Source organism: Centropristis striata, chromosome 17 (assembly GCF_030273125.1).
Source record: "Centropristis striata isolate RG_2023a ecotype Rhode Island chromosome 17, C.striata_1.0, whole genome shotgun sequence".
NCBI lineage: Eukaryota > Metazoa > Chordata > Actinopteri > Perciformes > Serranidae > Centropristis > Centropristis striata.
This window is the reverse complement of record NC_081533.1, coordinates 15,200,531-15,221,936: the sequence shown is the minus strand read 5'-3', so window position 1 is coordinate 15,221,936 and position 21,406 is coordinate 15,200,531. Positions and strand designations below refer to the sequence as shown.

General features: G+C 34.6%; 1 protein-coding gene across 3 annotated transcripts; it reads left to right on the top strand.

Annotated features, from left to right (window-relative positions):
* Positions 1–400: 400 nt before the first annotated feature.
* Positions 401–9,012, top strand: LOC131989764 (uncharacterized). 3 transcript variants are annotated; one of them, XM_059355087.1, is made up of 4 exons: positions 401–441; positions 2,047–2,184; positions 6,366–6,488; positions 8,057–9,012. In XM_059355087.1, exon 4 carries the CDS (start codon positions 8,086–8,088, stop codon positions 9,004–9,006), a length of 921 nt encoding a protein of 306 aa, XP_059211070.1. In that variant the 5' UTR covers positions 401–441; positions 2,047–2,184; positions 6,366–6,488; positions 8,057–8,085; the 3' UTR covers positions 9,007–9,012. The 3 variants fall into 3 exon arrangements, with proteins under 3 accessions (XP_059211070.1, XP_059211071.1, XP_059211072.1); XM_059355088.1 differs by lacking the exons at positions 401–441; positions 2,047–2,184 and having other exon boundaries at positions 6,305–6,458; XM_059355089.1 differs by lacking the exons at positions 401–441; positions 2,047–2,184; positions 6,366–6,488 and adding an exon at positions 6,571–6,621.
* Positions 9,013–21,406: the final 12,394 nt, after the last annotated feature.

Below are 21,406 nucleotides of genomic sequence, written 5' to 3'. Positions count from 1 at the left end.
ATGAAAATGAAACCATAATTAGCAGAGGATTGTGTCTCAAAACAGAATTATTCCAACTTTATTGGCAACCGTGTATCAATACAATGAAGTCATACCTATTTTGGCTGATGCTTGCCTGCACCTATAGAGTGCAAGGACATGCATGAGCGACAGGATGCTCACTGCAGGACACGTCACAGTTAAAGATTTCTGAAAGTTTTCACAAGTTTTCACAATATAAAAGTTCAGAGGTGCAAAACCAAGCGCCACTACAACTTTTGGAGTTTGATGCAACAGTCATGAGGAGGCCACAGCCGGGGAATCTGTGGTGACTATAAACCTAGCTTAGCCTCAACCTCGATAAAATAAAATAAAATAAAATAAAATAAAATAAAACCATATTTAGCTGGACTACTTCCTTTAGTTTATTGTGGATGTTTGGCTTGTCACCTGCCAAATGAGGTCAGTACTGCTACTGTCTGATGATACAAGGTAATAAGAAATTTCCACACACTGTAATGCACTACTTTTACAAGGTGTTGTACAGCCATAAATACGCAGCCCAAAGAGACAAAGCTAGCCACTCAACAGATTTCCAACAGAGTTGCAAGAATAAGTCAGCACCAAAATCAGGTGAGAACTTTTTCATGCTAATTTACCTTGAATGTTGATAGTGGATACCATTGACAAGCAAAAACTAGTAGATGTTATTTGGTGTTTACTTTTTAGACTCAACTGCTGATAGTGAAATGTGTCTGAACATTAAATGCTGACATAAAAATAATTTTAACATAACAGAAATAATCTCAAATATATTTAGTATAAAAATATAGAACTAGAGATTATCCTCATTTTACCTGTTATATGTTATATTTGCATATATTTTAATATTTGCAACATGCACATTTCTGTCTGTGTGAAACATAATTTTCAAATTCAGATTTTATGTTTTCCTTTGTTTCTTTTGGGTTCAAAATTTTGATCAAGTAAGTCAATCAAAGTTAAAATGAATTATCAGGACATATAGGTTGCGAAGAAAAAACTGATACCAACATGGCATGGTGAAGATCTTTTAACAGATTTTTAATGGACCTAATAGCCCTAAAAGATTTCAGAGGGTTAACATTTGTTTGAAACCAGGTCTTTCCTACTCTTACCTGAAGTACTTTTTTGCAAACTCTACACTGGACTTAGGATGTCCTGTGCTTTGTATACTCACCATCCTCCACAACCAACTTTGCACGACGTGTGAACATAATCCAGGCACCAACTACTACCACTACATGATTGGGGAAATGTATGAGTAGAAAGCCTGGTTATTCTGGATTATGTTCTTTGAGTGATGAGATTAACACTTTATCAGGCGAAGAACTATATTTGGTAACTTCAGGGGATATCTAAAATTAGTAATAAATGAGTAATAAATAAAATAATATTTCGAGAAAAAAGTTGCAAATTTAGTAGATTAAAGTGGCACATCTACAAGAAAAAAAGTTGCAGATTTAAAAGATTTAAAGTGGCAAATCTGCACGAAAAAAGATTTAAAAGAAAAAAGTGGGAAAAAAGCAACTTTTTTCTTGCAGATTCACCACTTTAAATCTCACAAACTTTTTTTCTCAAAATATTACCCCCCTCCCCCGGGTCCGTATGTTTTTTCTGGGGTTTTTTTTTACACATTCTGGCTGCATGTAATATCCTCCAATATTCTCTAGGGTTGAAATTTGGAATTTGCAAGTATTTCAATGAGTGCCCTATTAAGGGTTAAAGTGGTGAATCTGGGAGAAAAAAGTTGCTTTTTTTCCACTTTTTTCTCGTAAATCTGCGACTTTTTTCACGCAGATTCACCACTTTAAATCTCTTAAATCTGCAACTTTTTTTCTTGTAGATTTGCCACTTTAATCTCGTCAACTTTTTTCTCAAAACATTATTTTCGTATGTTTTTTTTTTACACATTCTGGCTGTATGTAATATCGTCCAATATTCTCTAGGGTTGAAATTTGGAATTTGCAAGTATTTCAATGAGTCCTATTAAGGGTTAAATCAAGAAATGTCTCTCTCCTCCAACAGGACGAGAAAACTAGTTGGACCACCACATAATGGAGAACAGCAACTTTCTTTTAACCGGCTCGCCCAACAGCCGGGAATCCGCTCGCACGTCCTCAGGCGTTGTTGGAAACCCTGACTTGGCTGCAGGAATTCTCCTGGGTTACGTCTTTCTGGGGCTCGCCAGCTACATCTGGGCCTTCTGGTCCCACCGCAGCAAGCTCAGAGCTTTTAAAGAAGCCATCTTCTCGCCCTGCTCGGGGCAACAGGGCACCCTCAGTGGCTTTCAAAACGCCTACCGGTGCCTTCCCGTTGTGTTCTTTGCGGATATTCTGAATGCAGTCACGGCGATCATTTGGGCGATCGAGTTGGCCGGATTCAGATGCAGCTCTCTCGCCACTTGTGATTACGTCGCCATTGTGTGGGAACTCTCGAGATCCTTTGGAGTGATTTTCCATCTTACAAATGCTTTGTTGTGCGTCCGTTTGCTGTACAACCCACATTTGAAAGTCCATTTTGGCGTTGTTTTCATATCGTCTGTTTTGCTCCTGTGTGTGTATATCGCTTTGTATATATTCACTGCCCATTGGCCAATATACATGTATGTGTTAGCAACTACCACCTTTGCATGGGCTTTGACCATCATTATAAATTCTCTAAAGTCAAACACGGTGCCTTCTGCTGCCGCTCACAAGAAAAGGATTGTGTTTGTCGCCATGCTCACATTCTGTATTGTCTTCCTCCCGACTTTTATTCTTGGGTGCCTAGTTACAAGTGAAGCCCACAATGGAATAATTCATTCTAATTATGTTATATCGTATTTGAATTGTCTGTTCTTCACAAGTGTTCAACTCTCATTGAATGGACTCCTGTGTTATTTTATCCTGGGGGTGCCAATTGAAGGGGAAGAACCACAACAGGAGCAACCGCAACAACACCAGAATTTCGGAAACCAGAACTATGACATGAGGGCGTCGTAGTTGGGAGAAAAGTGGGACTGACTACCCAGGGCCCCAGTGTGGAGAGGGGCCTGAAATAAGAATATAATTTTGCTTTTTTTTTTTTCTCTCTAATTATAACCATCATAAGTTAACTCCTGTGTTATTCTATCGTGGAGGTGCCATTTGAAAGGGAAGAATCACAACAGGAGCAACCGCAACATATTTGGGAAAAACTGAAACTATGAAATGCCTGCAGATGTGAAAATTTTTAATTTTGTCTCACCGTGAGAATCGTCACCATATTGCAAAATGACCAAAAAAAACCCCAAATGACCAAAAAAAGCCACAAAATTACAAAAAAAGCCACAAAATTACAAAAAAAGCCACAAAATGACAAAAAAGACACAAAATGATTAAAAAAAAGACACAAAATTATTTAAAAAAGACAGAATTTCCAAAAAAGACACAAAATTATTTAAAAAAGACACACAATTATTAAAAAAGACACACAATTATTAAAAAAAGACACAAAATTATTGAAAAGAAATTCCCCAAAAGAGTAATTCCACACACTTAAAGGGACCTTCCGGGGCGTTCCCGGTGGCACACCTGGTAGAGCGCGTACCACAGAGGCCCAGTCCTCGTAAGCGGGCGGCCCGGGTTCGAATCCGGCTCGGAGCCCTTTCCCGCATGTCTCCCCCTTTCACTCTCAATATCTCTCTCAATAAAGCTACAAAATGCCCAAAAAAAAAAAAAAAAAAAAGGGACCTTCCACACACAACACAGTGAAGTACCATTCATATAAAACTCACATTTAACTTTCATATTAAGGTGAGGGCCACAAAATATAGTCACGAGGGCTGCATGAAATCCCTGCAGATGTGAAAAATTTGAATTTTGTCTCACCATGAGAATCGTCGCCAAATTGCATCACAGTAATTGTAAAGAATACACTGTAATAAATGATTCTGTAGTAATTTCATTTTACTTAATATATTTGATAAAATGTATTAAATATAAATGCGTCCTTGATTTTGAGGCAGTTGTTTAAGTAACTTTAATATAAAAATGTTTGAGATAGAATCTACCTATTTTAATCACATTAAATATAATCTTTATGTGTATGTAATTCTAAATCAAGAGAATTTTGAATGAATCCAACACTATAGAATTAGTCCGCTTTTAATTGACAGGCACTTCCTGTTAAATTGTTATCAACTCGACTTGTAACGTAGTTAGATTTAATCAATAATATTGCATGTAATCTGTTGTCTAAATTTTATTGAGTAGCTATTGTTTATCATTTTTTTAAAGTGTAGATAATTTGGTGAAGGGGAACAGCTCATACTGTTCAATGACAATCATTAATTGAACAAATTAGCATAATTTTCACTGTCTTTATTTTGTTTAATGGCTGTGAATGTTGGAAATTAAAGTAGAAACTTCATTCAACAAACAATGTAATGTGCATTTTGTGTGTGTTTGTAATACTTTGATTTTAAAGAACTGTGCATAATAAATCATACAATGGAGATGTCATTCTTTCATATGTGATTATTTGGTCATTTTCTTTTGAACAACCATAATTTAATCTACAACAAAGAAATCCCAACCAAACACAATCAGTTGATCTTCTTTGTTTAGCATATTCTCTCACCAGTTTTAACCCTTTATCAGGCTAAGAACTATATTTGGTACACTGCAAAAAAAGAAAAGTTGGGTGTATTCAAAATTTCAAGGCAACAAACTTCGATAAAATTTTAAGTTGGACAATTAAACTAAATATTTTAAGTTTTGTTTTTGAGTTTGCTCAACTCTGAATTTCTCTGGCACAATTGTAACGCCGCTATGAAATGTCAGCTAATGTTGTGACCACAATTTTGAGTTAGCATTGATACGCTAATGGCTACTCTTGTAGCTGTAACAAGCAGCGCTGCTAGCATCAGTTAGCTGCTAGCATCAGTTAGCCGCTAGCATCAGTTAGCCGCTAGCTTTCGCTAATGACCAAATTTCACAACAAAGAAATAAGAGTTAGCAGAACTATTGTCCCTTGTTTTGAACCCCAACTTAAAGATATAAGTAACAACAACTCACAAACTTGTTTTTGAGCAGATAACTGGCTTCCTTTGTTTTGCTAACTTACATTATTGCCCTAAATGTCAGTAATTTATATTTCCAAGTTTTACCAAATTAAATCACTGTTTTAGGCCAAAAAATACAAGTTGGCTTTTTTGCAGTGTAACTTCAGTGGATATCTAAACTGGGTCCCCATGTCTCTCTGGTCGTAGAACCACATGGATTTCTTCCAGCTAATCAGCAAAGATCAGGCTACGTCACAGACGGTGACACCATGACATCTGACCAATCAGTATGATAATAATATAATAATATTTCGAGAAAAAAGTTGCAAATTTACTAGATTAAAGTGGCAAATCTACAAGAAAAAAAGTTGCAGATTTAAGGGATTTAAAGTGGCAAATGGCAAATTTTTCCACCATTACTGCCAAATTCCATATCAAATAGGCCCTAACCCTCTTTAAAAAGCCAAAAAATGAACTGCAAAGTAACCACTTTAGCTTCTTGAGCTAAGGTGCCTGCTGGCCATGCTGAGAGTCTACCGTAAAGATTGATAGATTGCGGAGAACATAGGACCTTTTTTCAGAAAAAGGGTCCTATTACTAAAGGGGAACATAGGACCTGGGGAACATAGGGATGGCCCCCTCGTTACCAGGCTAACAAAATCTACATTACTAACTTGTGTACTACAAACAGTTTTAACAACAATAAGTTATGTAATGGTAGAAACCACAGAGTGTAACTATATAGCTTTCTATGAGCCAAGCACAATGAAAGGAATGTGTAGCCAACTAGCTAACAGTAACCTTAGCTAGTGTTAGCTAGCAGCACGGAGCTGATTCGTAATGCTTCCACACAGTCGCCCATAAAGTCGGAATAAAATATATATTGTTTTACCTCTTTCCATGAAATGATTGTGACAATGTGATTTATTGTTGACAAATAAACTGTATATCTTCTCAAAACTGCATTTACCAATTTCTTCCAAACATTTCACAATGAAAATGAAACCATAATTAGCAGAGGATTGTGTCTCAAAACAGAATTATTCCAACTTTATTAGCAACCGTGTATCAATACAATGAAGTCATACCTATTTTGGCTGATGCTTGCCTGCACCTATAGAGTGCAAGGACATGCATGAGCGACAGGATGCTCACTGCAGGACACGTCACAGTTAAAGATTTCTTAAAGTTTTCACAAGTTTGTACAATATAAAAGTTCAGAGGTGCAAAACCAAGCGCCACTACAACTTTTGGAGTTTGATGCAACAGTCATGAGGAGGCCACAGCCGGGGAATCTGTGGTGACTATAAACCTAGCTTAGCCTCACCCTCGATAAAATAAAATAAAACCATATTTAGCTGGACTACTTCCTTTAGTTTATTGTGGATGTTTGGCTTGTCACCTGCCAAATGAGGTCAGTACTGCTACTGTCTGATGATACAAGGTAATAAGAAATTTCCACACACTGTAATGCACTACTTTTACAAGGTGTTATAAATATGCAGCCCAAAGAGACAAAGCTAGCCACTCAACAGATTTCCAACAGAGTTGCAACAATAAGTCAGCACCAAAATCAGGTGAGAACTCTTTCATGCTAATTTACCTTGAATGTTGATAGTGGATACCATTGACAAGCAAAAACTAGTAGATGTTATTTGGTGTTTACTTTTTAGACTCGACTGCTGATAGTGAAATGTGTCTGAACATTAAATGCTAACATAAAAATAATTTTAACATAACAGAAATAATATCAAATATATTTAGTATAAAAATATAGAACTAGAGATTATCCTCATTTTACCTGTTATATGTTATATTTGCATATATTTTAATATTTGCAACATGCACATTTCTGTCTGTGTGAAACATAATTTTCAAATTCAGATTTTATGTTTTCCTTTGTTTCTTTTGGGTTCAAAATTTTGATCAAGTAAGTCAATCAAAGTTCAAATGAATTATCAGGACATATAGGTTGCGAAGAAAAAACTGATACCAACATGGCATGGTGAAGATCTTTTAACAGATTTTTAATGGACCTAATAGCCCTAAAAGATTTCAGAGGGTTAACATTTGTTTGAAACCAGGTCTTTCCTACTCTTACCTGAAGTACTTTTTTGCAAACTCTACACTGGACTTAGGATGTCCTGTGCTTTGTATACTCACCATCCTCCACAACCAACTTTGCACGACGTGTGAACATAATCCAGGCACCAACTACTACCACTACATGATTGGGGAAATTTATGAGTAGAAAGCCTGGTTATTCTGGATTATGTTCTTTGAGTGATGAGATTAACACTTTATCAGGCGAAGAACTATATTTGGTAACTTCAGGGGATATCTAAAATTAGTAATAAATGAGTAATAAATAAAATAATATTTCGAGAAAAAAGTTGCAAATTTAGTAGATTAAAGTGGCACATCTACAAGAAAAAAAGTTGCAGATTTAAAAGATTTAAAGTGGCAAATCTGCACGAAAAAAGATTTAAAAGAAAAAAGTGGGAAAAAAGCAACTTTTTTCTTGCAGATTCACCACTTTAAATCTCACAAACTTTTTTTCTCAAAATATTACCCCCCTCCCCCGGGTCCGTATGTTTTTTCTGTTTTTTTTTTTTTACACATTCTGGCTGCATGTAATATCCTCCAATATTCTCTAGGGTTGAAATTTGGAATTTGCAAGTATTTCAATGAGTGCCCTATTAAGGGTTAAAGTGGTGAATCTGGGAGAAAAAAGTTTCTTTTTTCCCACTTTTTTCTCGTAAATCTGCGACTTTTTTCATGCAGATTCACCACTTTAAATCTCTTAAATCTGCAACTTTTTTTCTTGTAGATTTGCCACTTTAATCTCGTCAACTTTTTTCTCAAAATATTATTTTCGTATGTTTTTTTTTTACACATTCTGGCTGTATGTAATATCGTCCAATATTCTCTAGGGTTGAAATTTGGAATTTGCTAGTATTTCAATGAGTCCTATTAAGGGTTAAATCAAGAAATGTCTCTCTCCTCCAACAGGACGAGAAAACTAGTCGGACCACCACATAATGGAGAACAGCAACTTTCTTTTAACCGGCTCGCCCAACAGCCGGGAATCCGCTCGCACGTCCTCAGGCGTTGTTGGAAACCCTGACTTGGCTGCAGGAATTCTCCTGGGTTACGTCTTTCTGGGGCTCGCCAGCTACATCTGGGCCTTCTGGTCCCACCGCAGCAAGCTCAGAGCTTTTAAAGAAGCCATCTTCTCGCCCTGCTCGGGGCAACAGGGCACCCTCAGTGGCTTTCAAAACGCCTACCGGTACCTTCCCGTTGTGTTCTTTGTGGATATTCTGAATGCAGTCACGGCGATCATTTGGGGGATCGAGTTGGCCGGATTCAGATGCAGCTCTCTCGCCACTTGTGATTACGTCGCCATTGTGTGGGAACTCTCGAGATCCTTTGGAGTGATTTTCCATCTTATGAATGCTTCGTTGTGCGTCCGTTTGCTGTACAACCCACATTTGAAAGTCCATTTTGGCGTTGTTTACATATCGTCTGTTTTGCTCCTCTGTGTGTATATCCCTTTGTATATATTCATTGGCCAGTGGCCAATATATGTGTTAGCAGCTACCACCTTTGCATTGGCTTTGACCATCATTATAAATTCTCTGAAGTCAAACACGGTGCCTTCTGCTGCCGCTCACAAGAAACGGATTGTGTTTGTCGCCATGCTCACATTCTGTATTGTCTTCCTCCCGACTTTTATTTCCTGGTGCCTAGTTGCAAGTGATGCCCACAATGGAATAATTAATTCTAATTATGTTATATCGTATTTGAATTGTCTGTTCTTCACAAGTGTTCAACTCTCATTGAATGGACTCCTGTGTTATTTTATCCTGGGGGTGCCAATTGAAGGGGAAGAACCACAACAGGAGCAACCGCAACAACACCAGAATTTCGGAAACCAGAACTATGACATAAGGGCGTCGTAGTTGGGAGAAAAGTGGGACTGACTACCCAGGGCCCCAGTGTGGAGAGGGGCCTAAAATAAGAATATAATTTTGCTTTTTTTTTTTTCTCTCTAATTATAACCGTCATAAGTTAACTCCTGTGTCAACTTGTAACGTAGTTAGATTTAATCAATAATATTGCGTGTAATCTGTTGTCTAAATTTTATTGAGAGCTATTGTTTATCTTTTTTTACAGTGTAGATAATTTGGTGAAGGGGAACAGCTCATACTGTTCAAGGACAATCATTCATCATTTTCACTCTCTTTATTTTGTTTAATGGCTGTGAATGTTGGAAATAGAAGTAGAAACCTCATTCAACAAACAATGTAATGTGCATTTTGTGTGTGTTTGTAATACTTTGATTTTAAAGAACTGTGCATAATAAATCATACAATGGATATGTCATTCTTTCATATGTGATTATTTGGTCATTTTCTTTTGAACAACCATAATTTAATCTACAACAAAGAAATCCCAACCAAACACAATCAGTTGATCTTCTTTGTTTAGCATATTCTCTCACCAGTTTGAACATGTCTAAGTGGAACCTGGTCTCACAGGAATCTGTGAAATAGCCATGGATTTGCTTAACTCAAAATCCGTGGAATAGCCACGGAATCACTCAAATTTCCGTGAAACTGACACGGATTTCGCTACAATGCAAGTTAATGACAGTCATATCCCGTGGCTATTCCATGGATATTTTTTCCTAATGGTTTGTTCCAAGTCATGTGACTTTTAAGGTCCTGGCGGTCAGAACAAAAAACATGGCAGACAGTTCTCTCATTTTTAGTGAAAAAATCAATATTTTGCCTTAGTTTCTGCATAAAAATGGATTTTGATCACATTTCTAGCGAGAATTTATGTTTTATTTTCTAAATATTCATTCAGTGAATGTACATAATCACTTTGTATATTGGAATAGCCACGGGATATGACTGTCATTAACTTGCATTGTAGCGAAATCCGTGACTATTTCACAGATTCCTGTGAGACCATGTTGCTAAGTGGGTATGTGGTAGTTTATGACCGTCTTTATGGAGCTAAACTAAGGTTATTATGTGTGGTAAAAGGGTAGGAATGCTTACTAGTCACGTCTCTGAATTCATCTTCGATCACATGTCTGGATATGATTTTATACTGCTTTTATAAAGATCAGGTCAAGAGGGCAGTGTATCCATTACAAAATGCATCAAAGTTTAGTGGTTCTTTGCAATTACAGATTGTAAAACCTTTAATCATAATCTTGATCAGACTTCAGTGAAACTGTATGCACCTGCACATTTCCACTCAATTATTTTACGCTGCAAAAGTTTCATCTTCACAATAAAGATGCATTTAGTTTGATTTGATTAAACCATCACCTATAATCAAATGTGGAATCAGTCGTCTCATTCTTGTTTAAAAAAAGTAATATTTAACAATGAAGTTGAAAATATCTTAACATTTACTGTGGATGTTTGGCTTGCTATCCAAAATGAGGTCAGTACGATTACTATCTGATGATACAAGGAAATAAAAAAAACATGCTGGAATGCAATGGTTTTATGTCGTGCAGCCATAAATATGCAGCTAAAAGAGAAGAAGGTAGTCAGTCAACAGTTTGCCTCTGCAATGAAAAGTCAATACTTAAATCAAGAAAGAACAAATCTTCAGCCTTTTAAACATCATTTTGATGCTCATTTTTTTACAACATTTTACATTAAAGTGATGTTAATTGTGTGCTCTTTATTAGAATGTAGCTATGGAAGCCTTCAGATGTACACATACATTTTAGACTGTGAGCCCAAAACAGCAGTAGTGATGGCAAGACTGAACTGAAATGACCTTTTTTTAATTTATTAATGACAGAGAGACTAAAGTACGGAAGTAAGGTATTCATATTCTGGGAAAGTAATATTTTCATTCTAATTCTCTAATTTCTCCGTGACTCAATTTGAAAAGGGAAGGAGCCGTGCACAAGACAAACAAACAGCTCACCTGGTCTTTTCAAAAACAAAGTTGTAGTTTTTACTTGTCCCCCTCGACGCCCAGACAAACATTACCGACAGTAACCAAATGTCCTGTTCACACATCATGTACACATTGCAGCGGTCTACTGCAAACCAAAATACATGGAGGAACAGCTCTCCTGCAAACACACACACATTTAAATGTCTGTACCAGGGAAGACTGACACACTTAACATAATACACTCCTGACTAACTATCACATCTACATGGCTTACCCTAAAACTTTATTATATAACTCAACCTTTCAACCCTGGTCAGATGAAGTGTCCTCTCTTTTAACTCTATGGAGTCTTGGGCTATTTTGTCCATTTTTGAATCCTTTTCATGTCTTTTCGTGTCTTTGTAAGTCATTTTGTGTCTTTTTTGATCATTTGTGTGTCTTTTTTTGGTCATTTTGTGTCTGTTGTTGTGTCTTTTTTAGTTATTTTGTGTCTTTTTTAGTCATTTTGTGTCTTTCTTTTAGTCATTTTGTGTCTTTTTTTGTCATTTTGTGTCTTTTTTTGACATTTTGTATCCTCTGTGTTTCTTTGGTCATTCTGTCTTCTCATTTTGTGTCTTTTTTGGTCATTTTGTGTCTTTCTTTTAGTCATTTTGTGTCTTTTTTGGTCATTTTGTGTCTTTCTTTTCGTCATTTTGTGTCTTTTTTGATAATTTATGTCTTTTTGTGTCTTTTTGGTCTTTTTGTGTCTGTTGTGTCTTTTTTAGTTATTTTGTGTCTTATTTGGTCATTTTGTGTCTTCCTTTTTGTCATATTGTGTCTTTTTTGGTCATTTTGTGTCTTTCTTTTAGTCATTTTGTGTATTTCTTTGTCATTTTGTGTATTTTTAGTCATTTTGTGTCTTTTTTTGGTCATTTTGTGTCTTTCTTTTAGTCATTTTGTGTATTTTTTTGTAATTTTGTGTCTTTTTTAGTCCTTTAGTCCAACATAAAATGTGATTTTGAATCTTTTTTTTTAACTTTCAAAACACTATCATGCTCAATAAAGAATTTTAAATGTTGCAAATGTGAACAAAGGTTGCAAATATAACATATAAGAGGGTTTCATTCAGTTCTATCATTTTATACTAAATGTAATTGGCCTTGTCTCCAATTTTTCTTGGTATATCATCATCAAACTGAAACTGGCCTCATGGAGTTTACAGCCAGAACTTTAGAGGTAAATTTACAGTAAGGCTCCACGCTGCTTTGGCGCTTTTGGAGACTCCAGAGGTGGAAAAAAAACTTTGGTCCTCACAAAGATACACAAGCACACACACCCTCTATCAAAACTGCAAACACCTCCTCTCTGAACGTCTTAAACTCGACAAAGGTGCATAAACAAATACAGACAACCACGGCACTTACTTTTGGTCACGGATCATTTAGTATCCAAACTCATCGACAAGTGAGGAGGTACGCGAGTACATTTTCTTTCAAGTGAAGACACAAAGAGAGGAGGTAAGACCACTTTTACAGAAGTAGCTTCATCTTTTTGCGTAGTTGTATTTTTTGTTTATTTTGTCAAATTCTTTTTATTGCAGATCATGGAGGAAAGTTGGAAGAAACTACTTTTCATTGGTTTGTATTCTTCTTTCATCAACTTAAGTACAATAATGTTAATTTAAAAAAAAAAAGCATCCATTCATCTATATTCTTGCCATGTTTTTTTAAAGTTCTGACAGTGAATTTTGCTTTAAATTCTCAGGGACAGTTTTGGTCTTTGTGGAGGTCACACACCAGACGGGTGAGAAAATATGTTCATATCTGTCTTGTACTCACTTTAAAATATTCACTTCACATCACATAAAAGAGAAATTTGAGAAACAAGGGAACATTGAGAAAATTATTATTAATTATTAATCATTTAATTACTTCGGTGGTTGGTTGGTTAAGAATTGATTGAGAATTGAGTTGTTTAATTTCATTTTATTGGCAATTTCTCTAAAATGTTTTAGCTCTGTAATTCTGTAAGTCATAGGTTTGTTTTTAAAAGGGGTGTAAAAAATATTAAAGTTAAATTCTGCAGATAACAATGTGCTAAAATAGTCTTTTCCATTATAATGGCAGATTACAAAGAACTATAAATATTTTTTTTGTGTGTTCAATATCTTTATTGAGTTTTTCACATCACAAAAACTAAATAAAATAAAGATAAATACAAATATCAAGCAATTGGCTGGATATTGTGAATAGAAGGTATTGTCATGTATTTAAAAAAAATAAAGCTGTACAGTTTCTGCTCTTTCACATATATACAGCATGTCATTAAAATAATAAAAATAATTTGAATTACACCAATGTTACCTTACTTTAAATATAGTATATTATTTATACATATTTGGTTTCTGGTAAATTGCTTTTTTTTCTTTTATTTTGCTATTTTAATACTACTTTACATGGTTCATTTTTGTCATTCTACAACACAAGATTGCACAATGAAATGCAAGTTTCAATCCCTTTACATCACACAAGCAAAAAAAAAACTACAAAGATATGAGAGATGTTAAATTGTGGTAGGCCTATCTTTATTTTTAATCACATTTTTTTTCAACAGACTTTAAGTACATGTGAACATAATAATGGCACATAAAACCAGCTGCTCCAGTAGATCAGTGCTGAGGTTTGGTGGCATGTCGCCTATCAAGACTTTGTGAATAAAAAAGGAACCAGTGCATGTCTCGTCTCACAGATAAAGGTGCCCATCCCACCTTGTTGTATAGGAGTCAATGATGGGTGATGTAACTGTCACCAGTGATGAATCGGAGTGCAGAGTGATAAACTACTAACATAAAGTGTTATTATTCACCATTTAGGCTCCACTTACTACATCCATCAGTACATCCTTGTCAACTTGAGGATGACCTGGATAGAAGCCCAGAGCTACTGCAGAACAACGTACAGCGACCTGGGCACCGTATCTGATGAGGAGGACATCCGCAGGATCGTCAAATTCACCTCGCATCAGTCCTTCTGGATCGGTCTGTACGATGACATCAACGGCTGGAAATGGTCTGGTGAGCACTTGTACCCAGCAGCAGGGCAGGACTACAGGCGGTGGAAGGAGGATCAGCCAGATAACTCAGGATCTGACGAGCACTGCGTCTCCATGATGGAAGATGGCTTCTGGAGGGACAACAGCTGCACGCTTGTCAAAATGGCCGCCATTTGTTTCAATGGTGAGGTGTAATTAATTGCAATTAATGTTGGTCTGCTGTTCTTGCACTGAAAAAAAAAAAGAAATCACAGTAAGTGGTTCATTTTTATTTGCTTCAAACCTTTTGTATTCCTATTTATACTGTTATACATGCATTTGAGCATGAAATATGTTAAGTTACTGCACTGTTAACTGTTAAAATTACAGTTTCATCATATTTGGTTAAGTGCACGGTCCTATATGTGGCCCTGTGGTAGTGTCCATGAAAAATTGTGGCCCCCTGCAGCATTTAAGTTGCCCATCCCTGGTCTGTAGTCCAGCAGTAGTCCGGTAGTAGGGCAAAGAGGTGAAACTGTAGTCCATTTTTAGTCTGGTTGTAGCTTGGTAGTTGTCCGTCTGTAGAGCTGTTGTAACTCAGTGGTACTTTGTCTGTAGTCCGATTACAGTTCGTCTGTAGTCCAGCAGTAGTCTGGTAGTCGGGGCAAAGAGGTGAAGCTGAGTTGGCGGAAAACCAAATGTAAGTCCAGCTACCTGACTCCCAGAGCGTCAACATCCTTTTATTAATATGCATAACCTTTAAACCTCTGAAGTCAAAAAACACTTTTTTTTAAAACAAAAAACACACAAGAAACACACAATAACACAAAAAAATTACAACCCCCCCCCCCATAAAAATACACAAAAAACACAGATAAAAACACACACAAAAAACAGTAAACAATAAAAAGATTGCATTAAAAATGTTGAAACGCACACTGCAAAATCTGAAAAATCTCTGCAAAAAAATGCAATATCATGTTACACTTGGTCGTGGTGATTTTAACTTTTGCTGAAAAAGAGTTGACGCACTAAATTGGACATGGAAACTTGTGGAAAAGCCAACATTTTAGAGTTCAGCTGACAGCAGGGCTCCATGCTGCTTCGTTTTTACGCCGTGAAGAAGTCGTGTTCCGGCGCTTTCAGGGACTCCAGAGGGTTAATAAAAATTCGCTATGGACACCAAAACTGTTTTTGGTACCATGTGACAAAGAAAATATTGCAACTAATTAAATAAATAAAAGGACACAGCTAAAAAAAAAAGCATAAAAGGAGTACATACAGATGTTGCATTTATTTTGATGACCTGGTTTATAATATTGACTCTGTTTTTTTTCCCTCCATGTAGACAGTGGAGTAGATCAGTACGTGCTGGTGACCGAGGAGAAGAGCTGGTTTGAAGCTCAGAACTACTGCAGGGAGCACCACACAGACCTGGTCTGCGTGAGGAGTCAGGCTGAGAACCAGGAGGTGCAGAACAGACTGCAGGTCAGCATGGCCGTGCAGGAGGCCTGGATCGGCCTGCACAGAGACTCCTGGAGGTGGTCGGACGGCAGCAACTCCTTGTCCAGATTTTGGTCGGACGGAAAGCCCGATAATAAAAACGGCTCTCAGGCGTGTGCTAACATGAATGAAGGGGATTGGGTCGACTGGAAATGTACTATCAAAAGCAAAGTCCTCTGTCAAAGTAAGCCTAAATACTGCACTCAATTATTTTATACCATCTGCATAGTCAGTAAAATAATAGATTGTATAATATAAAATCAAAGTACAAGTATGTTAGTAAAATAAAAAAAAAAATTACTTAAAAATGACACAAAATGACCAAAAAAGACACAAAATTACAAAAAAAAGACACAAAATAAAAAAAAGACACAAAATGACAGAAAAAACTAAATTACTTAAAAAAAGACACGAAATGACCAAAAAAAGACACAAAATTATTAGAAAAAGACACAAAATTACCAAAAAAAGACACAAAATTACCAAAAAAGACACAAAATTATTAGAAAAAGACAGAAAATGACAAAAAAAGACACAAAATTACTTAAAAAAAGACACAAAATGACAGAAAAAAACTAAATTACTTAAAAAAAGACACAAAATGACAGAAAAAAACTAAATTACTTAAAAAAAGACACAAAATGACCAAAAAAAGAAACAAAATTGCTAAAAAAAGACACAAAATGACCAAAAAAACCCACAAAATTATTAGAAAAAGACACAAAATTACCAAAAAAAGACACAAAATTACCAAAAAAGACACAAAATTACCAAAAAAGACAAAATTATTAGAAAAAGACACAAAATTACCAAAAAAGACAAAATTATTAGAAAAAGACACAAAATTACCAAAAAAGACACAAAACTACAAAAAAGACACAAAATGACAGAAAAAAAAACTAAATTACTTAAAAAAAGGACACGAAATGACCAAAAAAAGACACAAAATTATTAGAAAAAGACACAAAATTATTAGAAAAAGACACAAAATGACAAAAAAAGACACAAAATTATTAGAAAAAGACACAAAATGACAAAAAGACACAAAATTACTTAAAAAAGACACAAAATGACAGAAAAAACTAAATTACTTAAAAAAAGACACAAAATGACCAAAAAAAGACACAAAATTATTAGAAAAGACACAAAATTACCAAAAAAAGACACAAGATTACCAAAAAAGACACAAAATTACTTAAAAAAAGACACAAAATTACCAAAAAAAGACACAAAATTACCAAAAAAGACACAAAATTACTTCAAAAAAGACACAAAATGACAGAAAAAAACTAAATTACCTAAAAACAGACATAAAATGACCAAAAAAAGAAACAACATTGCTAAAAAAAGACACAAAATTACCAAAAAAGACAAAATTATTAGAAAAAGACACAAAATTACCAAAAAAAGACACAAAATTACCAAAAAAGACACAAAACTACAAAAAAGACACAAAATGACAGAAAAAAACTAAATTACTTAAAAAAAGACACGAAATGACCAAAAAAGACACGAAATGACCAAAAAAAGACACAAAATTACCAAAAAAGACACAAAATTATTAGAAAAAGACACAAAATGACAAAAAAAAAGACACAAAATTATATACCCCAATTTTCCAGAGCCCAAAATAACACATGCACAATGTTTTTTTGTGTCAAAACCAACAATAGAAATCTCAAAATTATCACAACTTAATGAAAAAAAGGAAAGGAAAACGGAAAAACAGTAAACATTGCTGGAGCCAAGAAATGTTTCTTCATGGAAAGTTACATAGATGATTAAAATAGTTGCAAAATAATATTTTATGAAATAATTATTTTAGCTGTACTGCATTTGCATAAAGCTTTTGTGCCAAAATCCTGAAAAGTATAGCTGTCACATACATTTTGTGAAACAAAAAAACATATTTCCGATATTTTATTATTTGTAGTAGAAATGGAAAGTGGCATGAGATTAAAATACTCACGTACCTGGTATTTAAGTACCTTAAATTACTACTGAGGTGCAGTATTTGAGTAAATGTATGTAGGAACTTTAGGAGACCAAACTGAATACAGTGACTAGAAACACACATTTACCACAGGGAGGCACCATTTAGCTGGCTAGAAAACATCACACTTCTTTTCCTCTGAATCACAAAATTAATTCACTCAACAACAAAAAAAATAATGAAAAAGTTGTTTCCCCAATGTACTGATCTCTCTTTTCTTTTCCTTTAATGCTCCTCTCTCTAACAGACATAACCAAAGTGATGGTGACTCCTCAAACTGGACCCAGCCAAGGTATGTGATCCCAACCCAAACCTGAGTGAGGGTTGATTTATACCCACACATCACCCTCATATCAGGCTTTAACACTGTAACAGTGGCAGATTTAATTTTGAATTATACTTAAATAAAATAATAGGTAACACTTTACAATAACCAACTAAGTGATGTTTATAGATGGTTTATAGACGAATTATTAACCATTTACAAAGTGCTATACATATTTAATCTTTAGGTATTGGTTTAAAACATTTAAAGGTATTTGAATCATTTCAAAATCATAAACATACTTAATATGTTGTTAAAAATGTTATAATGAGTGCAACTAAAACTATTAGTTATATTAATTATAATGTAATTGTTTGTTAATGGTAAAGTAACTATAAATGTACATTAATATACCATCTATTTGTCATTTATAAATGATAGTTCAGCATTATTAAATTATGTATTTACCAATTCTAAATGGTCTATATGCGGTTTATAAATGATGATAAAACATTAATAAACTATCTGTTTACCATTTATAAATAAGGGTTATTGTAAAGTGTTTCCAAATAATAAACCTGCAAATATGTAGTTTAACCCTTTGAACCTCAAGCTGTTTCAGGGCTTTTTTTGCTCTTACATTTGATTCACTGTGTTGACCTGTGTGTTTTACTGCAATATATATAAAATAAATATCAAAAAATATAATTCCTGCAGCTCTATGGAATCAGCACAATCATTGCTAGAAATGGGAACAACTTAAAAATGTCTTTTGTGCAGAATGACTTGGAAATGTGTTATACAAATTGAACTATTTACAACCTCTACTTACAACCTCTCCTGTCCTCTCCTCTCTGTTCCGTGTAAACAGCCTGCAGTTCTGTCTGATTTTGAGTGAATATTATTTTTATAAATGTATATTTTTGTCTCAGCAGAATCAATCATGGCTTCACAGTGTTGCTGAGGAGTGCAGAATTTAATGTTTTTAACAGGATCTAGTTATTCTACATGATTTTTTTAGGCAGATAGTTTAAATAAGACATGTAGAATAAAGTGATTTTGACAGAAATGTCATAATTTTATGCTTTGTTTTGGTTTTACATTTGCCTAACATAAACATTCATAACCTATGATCAGTTCAAAGACTGTTGGAAAGTTCAAATTTAGATGATAATGCATGTTTTTATAGTGTCTTTCTACCATAAACAGTGAAGGAAAAAACACATTTCAAACCTGCCACATTATAAAGGCAGAATGAGCCTTGACAGGGTTATATAATGAATTAGATAATGTTTGTATTACAGTTTTCCAGGGTATATTTACAAAGTCAGATGGTATGATTTTCATTACCAATAAAAAAAAAAGATGCAGCTCTTTCAGTCTATTTAAACTGGTAGTAAGCTGTTTTTGTGTAATACACAGGAGCCGCCAGCAGGGGTCAGTCTCTAGGCAGAACTTTTAAACTTTTGCAACTTTTTAAAACTAACATTTTTGGGGGGGTTTTTGGCTTTTAATTTTTTCAAATTTATACACAAACACAAATATCATCATATACCGGATACCCTGGTGAATCCTCTGATAAGTAGGACGTATGAAAAAACAGATACGCCTAAACTCAATTAATTTTGTGTTTTATAAGCTCACCATATATTTTTTTAATGCAAACTCTTATCTTCTAAGTAACTGTAACAGCTGTCAATTCCCCATTCTTCTTTCTCGTTGTAATTGTTGTTTCAATTGTTTCTGTTATTGCTTTTCATTGTTTATTTGTAGTTTTAATATATTGATATTGTTACAGAGATTGTTTACACTGTTTGCTATTGTTTTTATTATGTAAAGGGTCTTTACGTACCTTTGAATGCGCTTTTCCGGATAAATTGAATTATGATTATTATTATTATCATTGAATGCAGTTCAAAAAATGATTAACACTTGACCAATCAGTATGATAATAATATAATAATATTAACTTTATTGACCTTGGCCTCCAATGTAAAAGTGAAAAATGTAGAATAAAAATCTGCAAGAAACAGTCATACAAACAGTTATTCTTCAATGACTTGTACAAGGAGAACTTGACTATGACGGCATATTAGGGCATATTAAGTATGAATAAAAATAAAAATACAAACCTGGGGGATAATATTTCGAAAAAAAAGTAGCAAATTTACTAGATTAAAGTGGCAAATCTACAAGAAAAAACCTTTTCCTCGCATATTCACCACTTTAAATCTCATAAATCTACACATTTTTTCTCGTAGACTTGCCACTTTAAATTTCATAAACTTTTTTCTCAAAATATAACCCCCCTCCTCCGGGTCCGTATGTTTTTTTTTTTCTTTTGCACATTCTGGCTGTATGTAATATCCTCCAATATTCTCTAGGGTTGAAATTTGGAATTTGCAAGTATTTCAATGAGTTCCCTATTAAGGGTTAAAGGTTGAAGCGACTACTTTTATCTTATTAATGCTTTAATGGTGCTGTTTATTTCCAGGTGTGCTGAGAAGGACTACAGTGAAGGTGAAGCTGCGTACGAACTCCAACCTCATGGATCCAGCCATCAGACACAAATTCTTACTGCAGGTACAGTAAACAGCTGTGTTTGGGCTGCTTTGAAATTACTTTATCACTCCATTTTACTCACAATCATAGACTGTATATAAATAATGGACGTAGTGACAGTGATGTCATCCATTGGTTTGTGGACTGCCCGTTTGAAGCATCAAGTTCAGCGTTATAGCTGCCGCCATCTTGCTTTACGTATGTCGCCATCATTGTTTTTTTAAACCGGGAAAGGCACCAGGATGCGTGTATCTAAAAGTAAACTCTTAACGCTATAGTAAAATGTATGTTACTTACTGTAAAAAAGGTAGCACTTTACAATAACCATCTATATATATATATATATAAATGGTAAACAGATAATTTATTAATGTTTAATCATCATTTATAAACCGTATATAGGCCATTTAGAATGGTAGACAGATACTCTTTTAATGTTCAACTATCTAAATCATTTTTAAAAAATGGCAAATAGACGGTATATTAATGTAAGTTTATAGTTACTTTACCATTAACAAACAATTAAATTATAATTAACAGTTTTAGTTGCACTCATTATAACATTTTAACACCATATTAAGTATGTTAATTATTTTGAAATTATTCATATACCTTTAAGAAATTGGTTGAAAACATTTAATGATTAAATTTGTATGTAGCACTTTGTAAATGGTTAATAATTGGTCTATAAACCATCTATAAACATCACTTAGTTGGTTATTGTAAAGTGTTACCGTGTAGTACAAGTTTACTGAACAAGACATTTTTAAATGGAAAAAAATGTTTGAATAATCTTTCATGAACTGAAAACACGAAAAACAGGTTCACAGCTATTTAAAAGTATTTTAAAATGGATATGCTTTGTTTTGTATGCTTTGTTCTCTCCTGATTGACAGCTCCCCATTTGTTACCGACCTGTCAATCAAAGGTAGCCACGCCCCAAATCACAAGCTTCTTTATCCTCTTTATTCTTCTAAATGGTTCCATTATTTACAGAATTTACATCATAGTGTCTTGAAGAAGACTTGGTAACGCTTTATATTAAGGTCCTTGTAATAACCATTAATTAACAAGTAATAAGGCCCTTGTAAGTCCT

Excerpts from the sequence above, each read along its gene's own strand:
- LOC131989764 (XM_059355087.1), top strand. The coding sequence starts at position 8,086 with ATGGAGAACAGCAACTTTCTTTTAACCGGCTCGCCCAACAGCCGGGAA.